Below are 12,782 nucleotides of genomic sequence, written 5' to 3' on the forward strand. Positions count from 1 at the left end.
AAGTAGACAGAGAGCAAAGAGACCCACAGGACCGAGATCAAGAGGGGAAACTGCCAGCTGCCTCTGTGGGACCTCAGGGGCAGCTGTGCACACACCCCTCCTTCCACAAAGACACACAGGTACCTGTGGATCAGGGCGGAACTCTCTTTTCCTGCGTATCTTCTTGAAGAGTTCTGTCAGCTCGTCCTTCGGCTCCTCTCTGCTGGCTTCCAGGCTGGCCCCAGCAACAGCCTTGGTGGTGGTGGTGGTGGAGGAAGAGGAGGTTCCCGCTTCTGCAGAGTTTCCTAGCAGAAGCTGGCCGGGCAGAGGTGCATCCACGGTGCGGTTGTCTCTTTCCTCAGTCAGCCACTCCATGGCCTGAGTCACAGACATGCTGCATGACAAAGTTCCAGCATAAATCCCTGATGCCAACCCCCAGGCGGGGGTGGGGGAAAGCATGGGGCACACACTGCAGCTCGGCCACAAGAAACGAGCAGGAAGCCTCCGTGGGAGGATATGCCCCGCAGCCGGCACGGAGGGACTTCTGCAAGCACTCTGGTCCTCAACTGACCGTGCTTGCTCGCATCATCTAGATCAGGGATTCTCAACGTGTGGGTCCCCAGATGTAATTGGACTTCAACTCCCATAATTCCCAACTAAAGGCCACTGGGGCTGGGGATTATGGGAGTTGAAGTCCAATAACATCTGGGGACCCATACGTTGAGAAACCTTGATCTAGATCATCTGAGCACCTGGAATCGTGATAATCTGGCATCATCTAGATTCCAGCACTAGCATCTAGTGCTCCTAACATCACCTAGCATCATTGCCAGATCCTCATCTGACTGTGCTTGCTAGCAGGGCAAGCGTAACAGACTCCGTGGGAGGATGTGTGCCCTGCAGCCGGCACGGAAGAACTTCTGCAGGGCCATCACAGGCTGGCAGGGCCAGCACTCGGGTCCTCCTCCCTCCACTACAGCGACAGCCCTGCTCTCAGGCAAGAAGAGCAGGGGTGGGCCTTGCCCAGGACCAGCCAGCAGAGTCAGCAGCCGGGCCAAGACGTCTCCTCCTCGGGCCTCCCTTTCTAGGCAGGGGCTGGGACCCCCTCCACAGGGCCACGCCAGCTCTCTCAGCAGCACCCCAGAAGATAAATTTTTCTCCCCCTATCAAAACATTAGAACCAGGGATCGTCCCATGACACTAAAACCCAGGAAATTTAGGACTGACAAAATGAAGTACTTTCCCACACACAGCACATAATTAATCTATGGAGTTCTCTGCCACAGGATGTGGTGATGGCCACAAGCTTGGATGGCTTTAAAAGGGGGCTTAGATAAATTCATGCAAGACAGGGCTATCCACGGCTACTAGTCTGTTGGCTATAAGCGAGCTCCAGTCATGGAGGCAAGATTCCTCTCAGGACCAGTTGCAGGGGAGCGACGGGAGCAGGAGAGAGGGCATGCTCTCCTCTCTTGCTTGTGGGCTTCTCAGAGGCATCTGGTGGGCCACTGTGGGAAACAGGAGGCTAGACCTCATAGGCCTTGGGCCTGATCCAGCAGAGCTGTTCTTATGTTCTTAACGTAAATCTAATTCACACAGCCCTCGTGCAAATGGGTAGATTTCTTTTCAGATCCATATTCTGCCATCTGGAAAATGGGTCAGGGAGGGAGTGGATCAGAGGCAGCGTGAATGAACCCTTCAGCTTGCACATGAGCTCTCCTGGGTGGTTTCCAGATAGCGAGCTTTACACTGCAAAAAGTGGTGTAAACCAGGGGCATACTTAGAGGAGAGGGGACCTGTGTTCATCCCTCTCTCTGGCGGCCTCCCAGAGTGAGGGAGATAATGAAGAAAATAGGGAGGGATGGAGCTGGAGGGCCCTCAGGAGCTGGGGGCCTGTGTTCTTTGAACCCTTTCGCTCAATTATAGCTACGCCCCTGGTGTAAACTGTGTTGGAAGTTAAAGGACTTTGCGCTGTCTCTTTGCCTCAGACAGTGGAGGACAGATTAGTAAATCAGAGGGCTAGAGAGTCAAGACATTGGTCATCCCTTCTCCACTGCTCTGATGCTATCCCTTTGAAATGCAGATTGCTACTCTTAGGGGATTCAACTTCCTTCCTTCTCTCTCTCTTCCTACCTTGCATCATGGCAAGCCTCTCTCCCTGCTCCATATGTGCAGAGAGGATGCAGAATCTATCTGCATCCAGCTAGATAGATAGATTAGAGATCCTAACTTCTCACTTTCCTATCTAGAATGGAGTTCCTTAATAAATGCCTTTTATATTGACTTGAAACTATGAATTGCCTCCAAGTTACTTTACTCTCAGCATACACACATGCCTAACTAAACTACCGCTGTGTTGTGCCTCTGTGCACTCTGCTATAATGAGAAAGGGATTCTCTCACCACAGAGAATTTCCAACAAACTGTGACGTTTTGTGGTGCCAATTTAAAACCGTGGTTGGAATCTGTTGCTTCCTGCAATGGGCAAAAAGGTTTTGCAATGCGGATGTGACATTATAGGGCTGTAACGCAGCAATAAAACACGAAAGGTGGCATTGGAAATGTGAACAGCACCGTGCTTACAGCACAGGGACTACGATGTCAAGACACAGGCAGCACAGAAGGACACTTAAGGGATACGTCCTAGCAGCTTGCGGTCCGGAAAGCGCCCAGGTTGGAAGCTGAAGCATGCCTTTTGATTGTGATGAGCCCGGACAATCTGTTGGCTTCTTGCATTGTGTATTGCTGACTCAGAAGGCATGGAGTTGGAGTCTTCTTCTGGTTTGCAGTGCCCTCTTGTGGGCTATGACAGCCATGCTCAAATTAACCTTTGAAGTCTACTGCTTGCTTCATAGGGGCTCATTACATTATAGGGCCGTATTCTTCACAGGAAGGGCCAGTGGTGGCCTCCATCCACCCGAAGTGTGGCTCCCTGAGGATTGGGCCCGTGTCAAGCTTTGGCTACATCTGAGCACTACGGAGATCTGCACAGCCTCCTCGGCACCATGTGAAGACGACCATTCTCACCACGCAGTGCTCCTCTTTGCCCAGCAGGTGGGGGGGGCCTCCTTTAAGGGAAACGGACCCCTGCACCATCTTGGAAGGTGGGCACTCAGCGTAGCCTTTCCAGGTGCATTCCTCCTAGAGCCAGTTCCCCACACTGAGAAAAGCACAGTACTGCGCAGCAGTCAGCACAGTGTGAAATGGCTCTCACATTCCGTGACAGCATCAGAGGAACATAAGGGCCAAAGTGCATTTAGGGTGGTCAAGCTGTGTCCTACATATTAGATTCTGGAACAGGAATGGGGGCAAATTACTTCTGGGGTGGGTGGGCACTCACCCCCTGTCCCACCCCCCCTCAAGAACTGTCATTGCTAACTGGCAAGGTTTTGTTTTTGTTTTTTTGCCCAAGTGTCCCCATGCTTGAAAAATAGTGAAGAACTATTTTAGAGTGAAGACGGAGAGAATTTTCTCATGCTGATCAGAGCAGCTCCTTCACCCATTGTGCAAACCCACCCAGTCAGCCTTTTGTCTTTGTGTGATTGACCCTCACTTCAAGCCTAAGGCACAAGGGCAACATCCAAGTAATCTGTAGCATGCATTTAAGATTATACAATCACACCAGATAAATGTGAGATGTCTATATTGCTGGAGAGGAAGAATGTATAATTACATGCATTACTGATTTTGGTAGTATTTAATGCAATGCTTCAGAGAGCATTATTTGGCAGAGAACACAGCTTGTAGGCATTTAAGAAAATAATAATGCAATTGTGGATTTTCTGTGCATTCATTAAGCCAGAAATGTTAGAACTGGAAGTTAGCTTGGAGGCCTCAGTGCAGGGAACTGCTACAACATCCCTGACCAACAGCACAGTTGCTGTTTAGAAATGCCCACGACCACTCCACAGACGTGGCAGACAGTTCCATCATGGTCAGGTTAGGAGGTTCTTCCTAATGTCTGGCCTGAAGCGGCTTCCCCGGCTCTCAACCCACTGCTTCTACAGGTGAAACTCGGAAAATTAGAATATCGTGCAAAAGTCCATTAATTTCAGTAATGCAAATTAAAAGGTGAAACTGATATATGAGACAGACGCACTACATGCAGTCTCAGAAAATTAGAATATTACGTGGAACCAAGAAGACAAGGATTGAAGAACAGAATAATATCGGACCTCTGAAAAGTATACAGTGTACTGTGCTTGATTGGCCAGCAAACTCGCCTGACCTGACCCCATAGAGAATCTATGGGGCATTGCCAAGGGAAGGATGAGAGACATGAGACCAAACAATGCAGAATTGCTGAAGGCCGCTAATGAAGCATCCTGGTCTTCCATAATACCTCATCAGTGCCACAGGCTGATAGCATCCATGCCACGCCGCATTGAGGCAGTAATTGCTGCAAAAGGGGCCCAAACCAAGTACTGAATACATATGCATGCTTATACTTTTCAGAGGTCCGATATTGTTCTATTCTTCAATCCTTGTCTTCTTGGTTCCATGTAATATTCTAATTTTCTGAGATTGTGGATTTGGGTTTTTCATGAGCTGTACGCCATGATCATCACAATTATAACAAATTAAGGCTTGACTTATCTCGCTTTGCATGTAATGCATCTGTCTCATATATCAGTTTCACCTTTTAATTTGCATTACTGAAATTAATGGACTTTTGCACGATATTCTAATTTTCCGAGTTTCACCTGTAGTCCTGCCCTCAGGAGCAACAGTGAGCAGGTCTGCTCCTCCTTCCACATGGCTGGCAGACCTTCAGAGAGTCCAAGAAAGCCGTCCTGTCTCCCCTTGGTCTTCTCCACTCCAGGCTAAACATTGAGCTATACCTTGTATCCAGGTTCAGTACCTGTCCAATAACTGACATGATTTTTGTACTACAACAAATTCTAAAATTATCAATTATGATTACAGTTATTATGCCTTCAGGCCCCTGGATGGCTGCATTGTAGCTGGCTAAGAGACAGGCTATGCCATTACCAAGGCAGAAATCTGTACCCTGGGCATCCACAGGACTTTTTTCTGGGGGCAGGGGAGCAAAGCCTACAATCCAATACCCGCATACCTAGGAACATGCCCCATTGAATTCAATGGGAGTCACTCAATCTGGGGAGGAGCAACTGTCCCTTCTTGCACCCTGCCCCAAATGCCCATGATCTGTACTCCGGGTGCATAGATACCATGTGCGTGGTGTATTCACAATACGCCCAACATACAATTCCCACACTCTCCCCCCCGCCACTTTTTTAAATGGGGAGGTATTTTAGGAATGGGGTACCTAGAGTTGGGAACCCCGAGCACTTCTGCTCTGGCAGTGGGGGGGGGGGATGCTCAGGGGCACTATTTTTCTGTTACTCAGGAAAGGGAAGGGAACATGACAGCCTCCTAGGAGGAGATGTGTATATAAGGGAGGACAAGGGATCCTGGAAGGGTCTGGCCTGCTGCGACCTGCTTGTGATGGCTCACCCTAGCAAAGCAGTCCATGAAGACCAAACAACACTCCTGCCGCCAGACCTCGCAGGAGAGGTCCAGTCTGCTGGGGAGGAGCTGAGAATCACCAACCTTCAGTCTTCCACCTGACTGTACACTCGTGAGTTGAGCCATCCAAAGAAAGGGGGTCCTGCTTGCGTTTGGCCCCCATTCTCTCTGGTTAATGATAGAACTTTTGCGTAGCAACCCTCTCCTCTTCAGGGAAGCTTTTGATGCACCCAAAGAGCCAGCGTGGTGTAGTGGGTAGAGTGCTGAACTAGGACCGGGGAGACCTGAGTTCAAATCCCCATTCAGCCATGAAACTAGCTGGGTGATTCTGGGCCAATCACTTCTCTCTCAGCCTCGCCTACTTCACAGGGTTGTTGTGAGGAGAAACCTAAGTATGTAGTACACCGCTCTGGGCTCCTTGGAGGAAGAGCGGGATATAAATGTAAAAATAAAAATAAACAACATATTGACGCTTCATGTGCCAGGCTCTGGAAAGCTCTCCCAGTTCACATGCTGACGTCTTTTGCTGCTCGGGGCACAGCTAGTTAATTTTGGTGCCCAGGCCTGAAGGGCTTTGGAGCCCCCCCACTGCGAGCCCCCCCTTAACTTTTTTAAAAGATACCATACCTCCCGCAACCACTGCTCCTTCCTCCTGGAGGGCCTCCAAATGATTGGGGGGGGCTCCCCATAGCCCCACCGCTGCTCTGCTGCATCACCCTAACCCTGACCCTCTTCACTACTGGGGGTGGGGGTTGAGCTGAGAGGAGCAGGCCACATCCACATGCCCCCCCCCATGGCAGCAGCGGGCGCAAGTGGGCCTCCTCAGCTGGCGCGCCGGCCTGTGACACTCCATACTCCAACTGCGCCAGGGTGCCAGCCGAGGAGGCCCACCTGCTCCCAGCACTGCCACGGGAGAGGTGGCCGGGGCCTGCTCCACTCAGCTCATCCCCCACTTCCCTGCGGTGAAGAGGGGCGAAGAGTGGCAGGGCGGTGGCACCAGGGCAGAGCAGCCGTGGGGCAGGAGTGGCAGGGCTATGGGAAGGCCCCAGGAGGCAGGAGGAGGCCATGGGCCAGATTCCCAGGGTCCTTAGAGAAATGCCCCTCTGTCACTGCTTTTAAAAAGCTACTCAAAACTTTTTTATTTACTCCAGCTTTTACCTCTTAGAGGCTGTCAGGTTTCTCAGCTTTCTTGCTTGTGTTTATCTTTTTAATTGTTTTATTTGGGGGGGGGGTTATGGTTTTTAATGTTGACTTTAAAGTTTTAAATGTAACTTATATGGAATGTTATTGTATTTTATCTTTTGTAAACTGCTTTGAGATACAATATGAAAGGTAGTATAAAAACTGAACAATACATAAATACAGACCTGCAACCGTGGGGAATTGCGGGAGAGGGGAGCCCCAGTTCTCTGTGACCCTGGACAAAATAAAGGTGGACATGTTTAAAAGGGCAGATGGGCTGGCAGAGGGCCTACTTTGACTGCTTCTTCATGGCAGTCACCAAGACAGGGACAGGGGTTGCCCGAGTATCTGTCCCCATGGCTTGCTTGTGTTGAGCATCTGCCATCCGGCCCGCCTGCATGACTCCATGGCCTAAGACTCTTGGGAGAGAGCGGTCCATGGGGGAAGGGCTGTCATTGCACATTTTTAGTGATTTTGCCCAACACCCCTATCTCCCCTGGACAGCTCTTCTCATGAATTGTGAAGGGGTATCCCCATGGCCTTCCACTCTCATGAGAGAGCAGTCTGCCCAGGAGCAGAATCCATCCTCATCACTTGGGAGGAATCTCTCCTTTCACTGGAGGCAAACCTGCTGCCTGGTCCTTCTCACGAGTAAGCCTACAGAGCACATACGTTCCCCAACATCAACATGGCCCCCTTCCCCAACACCAGTGTGCAAAAAATAGACCTGAGCCATTCAAGAATTGCTGGTTGGGGCTGCCCTTTAAACCCAACCCCCAGCTATCGCCGCCCTGCCATATGTGATCTAATGGGTTTGCCCAGTTTGTTGCCACCGTGTCTGCATGTGCTTGTGAACGTACATCTTCAATTGCTTCATTTTCGGAGAGCTAAGCACACAGTGCCTGTCTTGCCATCCTGTCCCCTTTCTTTCCCGCATGCCAAGAGGGGAAAACAAGGGAGACAGTGGGAAGAGGGTGTGCCCCCATATGGGACTTTCCTGCTTGGCTGGCTTGGAATGGGATGTGGCAGCGCCCCTGTTGCTGGGCAACTGCTTTATTAGATTGGAGACGGGGCTGGGGCAAGTGCTCAGAGAGGCATCCAGCAGGAAGCGCTGCAGGCATGGAGCAAGCAGGATCCCGGGTGCGTCTGGGCCACCCTTTCTATGATTACGGTTCCAGAAACTGCATGAAACTGCAGTTATGGCAGCAAACACACTCGGCCATAACAGTGCCACGGCAAAACTTCAGGTTGGGGTAGTGAAACTCACTACAAACTGAAGGTTCAAATTAAAGTTTAACAAGAGAAACTGCAGGTTGTTTTTGCTATGAAACCATGGTTTCACGCATTTGGACGTATACACAAATCCAAACCTGCCCCCATTTAACTGCGGTTTCATGTTACATGGGAGTGCAGCCTATGAGTCAAAGCTTCTGTCAGGTTTGTCTGGACTTGGTGGTAAATTTCTTCTCTTCTTCTTGGATAGCAGTTTGTATTGACATTTATATGCTGCTTAGCTACCCAATAATGGCCTTTAAAGTAGTACAATACAAAGTAAAACATAAAGAGGTCTAAGCAATATTTTAAAAGCCATGCTAAACACCAAAAGTATGGAAGCAGCAGCAGGACAAGGGTAAGCTCTGCTAAGCACCCACACCCAAATGGTTTCCTCCATGCAACAAAGCCAAGGGAAGGCGGGGGGGCGGGGGAGTGAGCCACCAACCAGAGCATGGGAGGCGCTCCAGGGGGCCCTGCTAGCCTTTCCTTGACTGACCTTCCAGTGACTCTTACAAGCAGCAAGTTCTTCCTCACATCTGGCCTGAAGCGGCTTCCTTGACAGCCTTATTCAGAGGTATCCAGAGGTAAGGGTTTCTGGCTCTCTCTTTGTCTCCAAGAGATTTAGATACTTTCTGGCAACCTAAAAAGGTGTCAAAGCAGCTGTAACTCACCCTGTGACATACAGTAGCAGTTTGTTTGGCATTTTGCCGCAGAACTGGTCTGTACATTAATTTGACATTTCTTTTAAAAAGATTTTCACTTGATGCATCAGAAGTATCCGTTTTTTAAAAAAAATTAGTCCTAGGAGCAGTCCTCCTGCTTTCGTGTTGCAGCCTGGATACTTTGAGTCCAAAATTGTGTGAGATATTAACAACTGGAGCTAGGCACAGTGGATTCTTACAAGTTTTGTTTCACCAACAACATTTGTTGTTGTTTTGGGGATGCAAGAAAGTTTAGTGTTCTGAACTCGTTTTGCTTTAGACTAGTCTATGATGAGGTGCTTTGTCTGGCCAGTGAGGAGGGGCTGGGCTCAGTCTTGCCTAGAAGCAACAAGAGAAGTCACCGGGGAAGCTCTGCGCCTCCACTCCTCAAGGGCCAGCTCTGAACGGCCAGTGTGGGCAGGCTCCAGAGGCAAGCTTCCCTCCCACAGAGGCAGCAAAGAGTGCTTCTCAGTCATAATATGAAGCATAGCGCACGCACACACACACACACACACACACACACCCCAACCACAACATGAACCTTGGGTGGAAATTAAGGATTACAGATCCACCACACAGAAATGCAAGATATGTTCTTGCATCTATAAATAAGAAAGCCAAGTTAAAACATATCCAACAGAGTGAGTTATTCCCCCCCAAAAAAAATTTATTTTAAAAAGTGTTATATAAACATCACTGTTTCTAAACAATTACGATTTTCACAATCACAACAAGCAGACTGGATACATATCCAAGAATAGGCTTCAGACCAGGATGGGAATTCAGAAGGGCAGAGGCAGCAAGGGAACCAGGGAGCAGGGAGCTTGTGGTCTCACATAAGAGGCTGGTCCAGGGGTGCTTCCCATGGGAATCACTTTGCTTTTAGTCCGAGAGCCTTTTGGAGAGTCCAGCAGAACCAGCTCTCTGTCATTTCACTCCACTCAGATCTCCTCTCCACCAGCTGCAGCCCTTCTCAGAACATTCAAAGATCATAAGCAGAGGTTTCCACTAGGTTTCCCTTCTTCTCCCACCTCACCTTCTCCAGGGCTGATTTTCACAAACATTTCCCCCAGTTTGGGGCATTTTTCTTTCAGTGCAGATGGTGTCACAACACTAACCTGCAAGCATGAAGTTGTACCCACCCAGCCATCATGTGACTCCATGCTGATAGCTTCATACAGTTACCCTGTTCTAGGACGGATGCATTCCAGAGAGGTACAGTGTAAGAGGAAGAAGGGGGGGGGAGCAGACCTTTTAACAATTTATCCTTAAATTGTTAAAGCAGACCACCTGTTTAACAATTTATCCTCAGAAAATTCAGCACCAAGTGCTATTCAGCAACCTCATGAGAGAATACTTAATTTAATCACCTGTGATTCCAAGTTCTGATTTTTTCCGCTCTTTGCTAATCTGGGAAGCACAACTTCCTTCCAGGGCACAACATGAAAAGCGGGGGGATGGGGACCCCAAAGCAAGCTACTAATTTCCACAGCCGTTCAATACTGTTAGGTCTCCCTCAACACTGAAGATTTGGTCCTAGAAATGCTAGTTTTGAATCGCTCCAAGTTCTCGAAAAACTCTCCATACCACAGATACAAACAGAACAATTTCTAAGGAAAATGAGCCGTCAAAAAAGTCTGACGGGAGAGAATCTGCTCAACAGTCCCAGAATCTCGCAGCATTTCCCCCTGCCTGCCAGGCAACCACCCTTCACAAATAAATGCTTTAACCCTTTGAAAAAGCACGTGCCTCTCCCTCCCCACCAGGATAAGGGTTAACATTTGCTAAATCAAGATTAACTCAGTAGGAAGAGTTAAACAAACATTTTCAAGACGGCGTAAGGTTAGCAAGAGCCACTTCACATCAGCAGTAATATGGTCTTCAACAATAGGTAGCCTCACTCTATTTATGACGAGAGATGTCTGAAAACGAAGGCTAGCTTGTTTCAACTGGATCAAAAATGTAAAAGCACACTAGCTGCCACTGGCTGTTCAGGAAGGTAGGGAGGGATGTGGAAGAGGAGAAAATCACTGATTCCCATTGGAGGTGGGCAGGTTTCAGGACAGTGAAGGGAAGAAGATACATCTGAACGGTATATATGGGGCACACCTGAAGATTATATTAGTGGTCATCAGGAAGAAGAGAGCCTCCTGAATATAAGCTTGTATAGCTGAGAACCTTGGGAATTCTAAGTCTTGCACTGACGGTCATGGATTTGGGCAGGCCATCACAAGTGGGATTTATTGGTATAGCCTTGGGAACAACCCATTTTCCCCATGGATTGTGGGGGAAATGGTTGGTGTTTTAACTATCGAGATGTTCATATTAGGGATTCAACTGGACCAAGATGTTCATGCGAAACAGAGCACACCCCATCTTAGGAAGTGTGGTCTGCAGCTCCAAGCAAGGGAAGGAGATGCGGGATTCAGTGTCCCGCCCCCCCGCCCCCCCACCGCCCTGCTCTCTATTTCTGCATGTCACACTGCAGCAGGAGGACAATTGAAGGGTCGCTCTTAGCAGCTTCCTTGAACTCTTCTAGGGTAATCTGGTCATCTTTGTCCTTGTCCATCTTGGTGAAGATCTTGTCAACACGCTGCTGAGGTGTCAGCCCATCTTGGTTCATTCTCATCATGATGACCGTACCCACCATTTTGTAGATGGCCTAAAGAGAGAAGGACACTGAGAGAGGTTCTCTTGGCACACACTGGCCTACCAGCACAAGGCACATTACCAGGCCAAAGGACTTCACATCTCCCCACCATTTATCCCCAAGGTTAGCAGCTCCCAGGCCAAACCCCTGCCCCCCCTCCAATTTTTTAGTCAAGGGGTCCATCTGCACAGGCTGAGCTCATTGGGCAGACTGGGGCCATGGGGGGTATCCATGTCAGGGTATCCCAGGAAGAGGGCCACTTGCTTTTCCTCACAATGTTGTGCTAGCAGAACTGAACCAAGTTAACCAGGAAAGGCACCCACAGAGAATGTTGAAGTTTTACCCAGTACCTCGATTATCTCCAGCATCTCCAAGCGTGTTATCTTGCCATCCCCATCCAAGTCGTACATCTCAAAGGCCCAGTTCAACTTTTGCTCAAAGCTTCCTCTGGAGGTGACAGAGAGTGCGCAAATGAACTCCCGGAAATCAATGGTCCCATCACCATTTTTATCAAATGTGCGGAAAGCATGCTGGGCAAACTTGGATGCATCACCATAGGGGAAAAACTGCAGGGAGATAAAGCAGGATAGGAGAAGCCATGAGAGGTTAAGCTGGGAGAGCAGCTGGCAATGGCTATACAAAGGCATTAAGCAGCACCCCTCACTCCTCTTAGATTTGGAACTTGGTCCAAAGGAAGGCCTGAGTGGAGACGGTGCACCATCTGGCTTTGGCAAAAACGCATCCGAGAGAACACTGTAAATTGCTTGAAGAATCAATGCGGCTACCTCCTTGATCAGTGTGTGTCTCCCCACCACCCCGTATGCATTACACCACTTTCCACTGAAGACCCGCATCTCCTTCCTGGTCTTCCCAGAAGAGGCTCAGGCAATGTGCCACCCTCAATAGTCAGCACTAGCCAGTCCATTCCCACTAGAGCCATGTCCTCAGACTCCTGCAGTGCCCTGCTGACCACTGGGTTTCCCAGCTCATACCTTGATGTAGAGTTGCTGGAATTCCTCTAAGTTGAGGATGCCAGTGGGGCAATCTTTTAGAAAGCCCTTGTACCACTGCTTCAGCTCCTGCTCATTGAATTCTGTACTCCTCACCAAGTCATCCAGCATTTCTGGAGCCAGCTTGCTGTTGTGCTTGCCCATCGCTGGTTCTAGAGAGACAGAGCAACACACATCAGTGGTGCTAGAGTGCAGGGTGTCAAAAAGTGAGCATCTGCCTCACTGCCCACCAAAATCAGCAAGAGGAGAGGAAAGGAGGCATTTGCATAAGAACATAAGAATAGCCTTGCCCTTGGATCAGGCCCAAGGAAGCCCATCTAGTCTGCATCCTGTTTCACACAGTGGTCCACCAGATGCCACTGGAAGCCTACAGGCAGGAGCTGAGGGCATGCCCCACCTCCTGCTGTGACTCCCATGCAACTGGTACTCAGAGGCATCACAGGCTGAAGGTGGCCTGTAGCCCTCCGACTAGTAGCCATTGATAGACCTCTCCTCC

The 12,782-nt window shown here is 49.4% G+C and overlaps 1 protein-coding gene across 3 annotated transcripts in view; it reads right to left on the bottom strand.

Moving 5' to 3' along the window:
• Positions 1 to 9,258: 9,258 nt before the first annotated feature.
• LOC128333215 (hippocalcin-like protein 4) overlaps positions 9,259 to 12,782 on the bottom strand; it is a 43,086-nt gene continuing 39,562 nt past the window's right edge. For all 3 annotated transcript variants that reach the window (XM_053268445.1, XM_053268443.1, XM_053268444.1), the window contains exons 2-4: positions 12,269 to 12,438; positions 11,627 to 11,842; positions 9,259 to 11,288 (exon numbers count right to left, since the gene is read on the bottom strand). In XM_053268445.1, the coding sequence (XP_053124420.1) occupies positions 11,091 to 11,288; positions 11,627 to 11,842; positions 12,269 to 12,430 (576 nt within the window). In that variant the 5' untranslated portion in view covers positions 12,431 to 12,438 and the 3' untranslated portion in view covers positions 9,259 to 11,090. The remainder of the gene's footprint in view (positions 11,289 to 11,626; positions 11,843 to 12,268; positions 12,439 to 12,782) is intronic.

The sequence above is a fragment of the Hemicordylus capensis genome, chromosome 7 (assembly GCF_027244095.1).
Source record: "Hemicordylus capensis ecotype Gifberg chromosome 7, rHemCap1.1.pri, whole genome shotgun sequence".
Classification (NCBI taxonomy): domain Eukaryota; kingdom Metazoa; phylum Chordata; class Lepidosauria; order Squamata; family Cordylidae; genus Hemicordylus; species Hemicordylus capensis.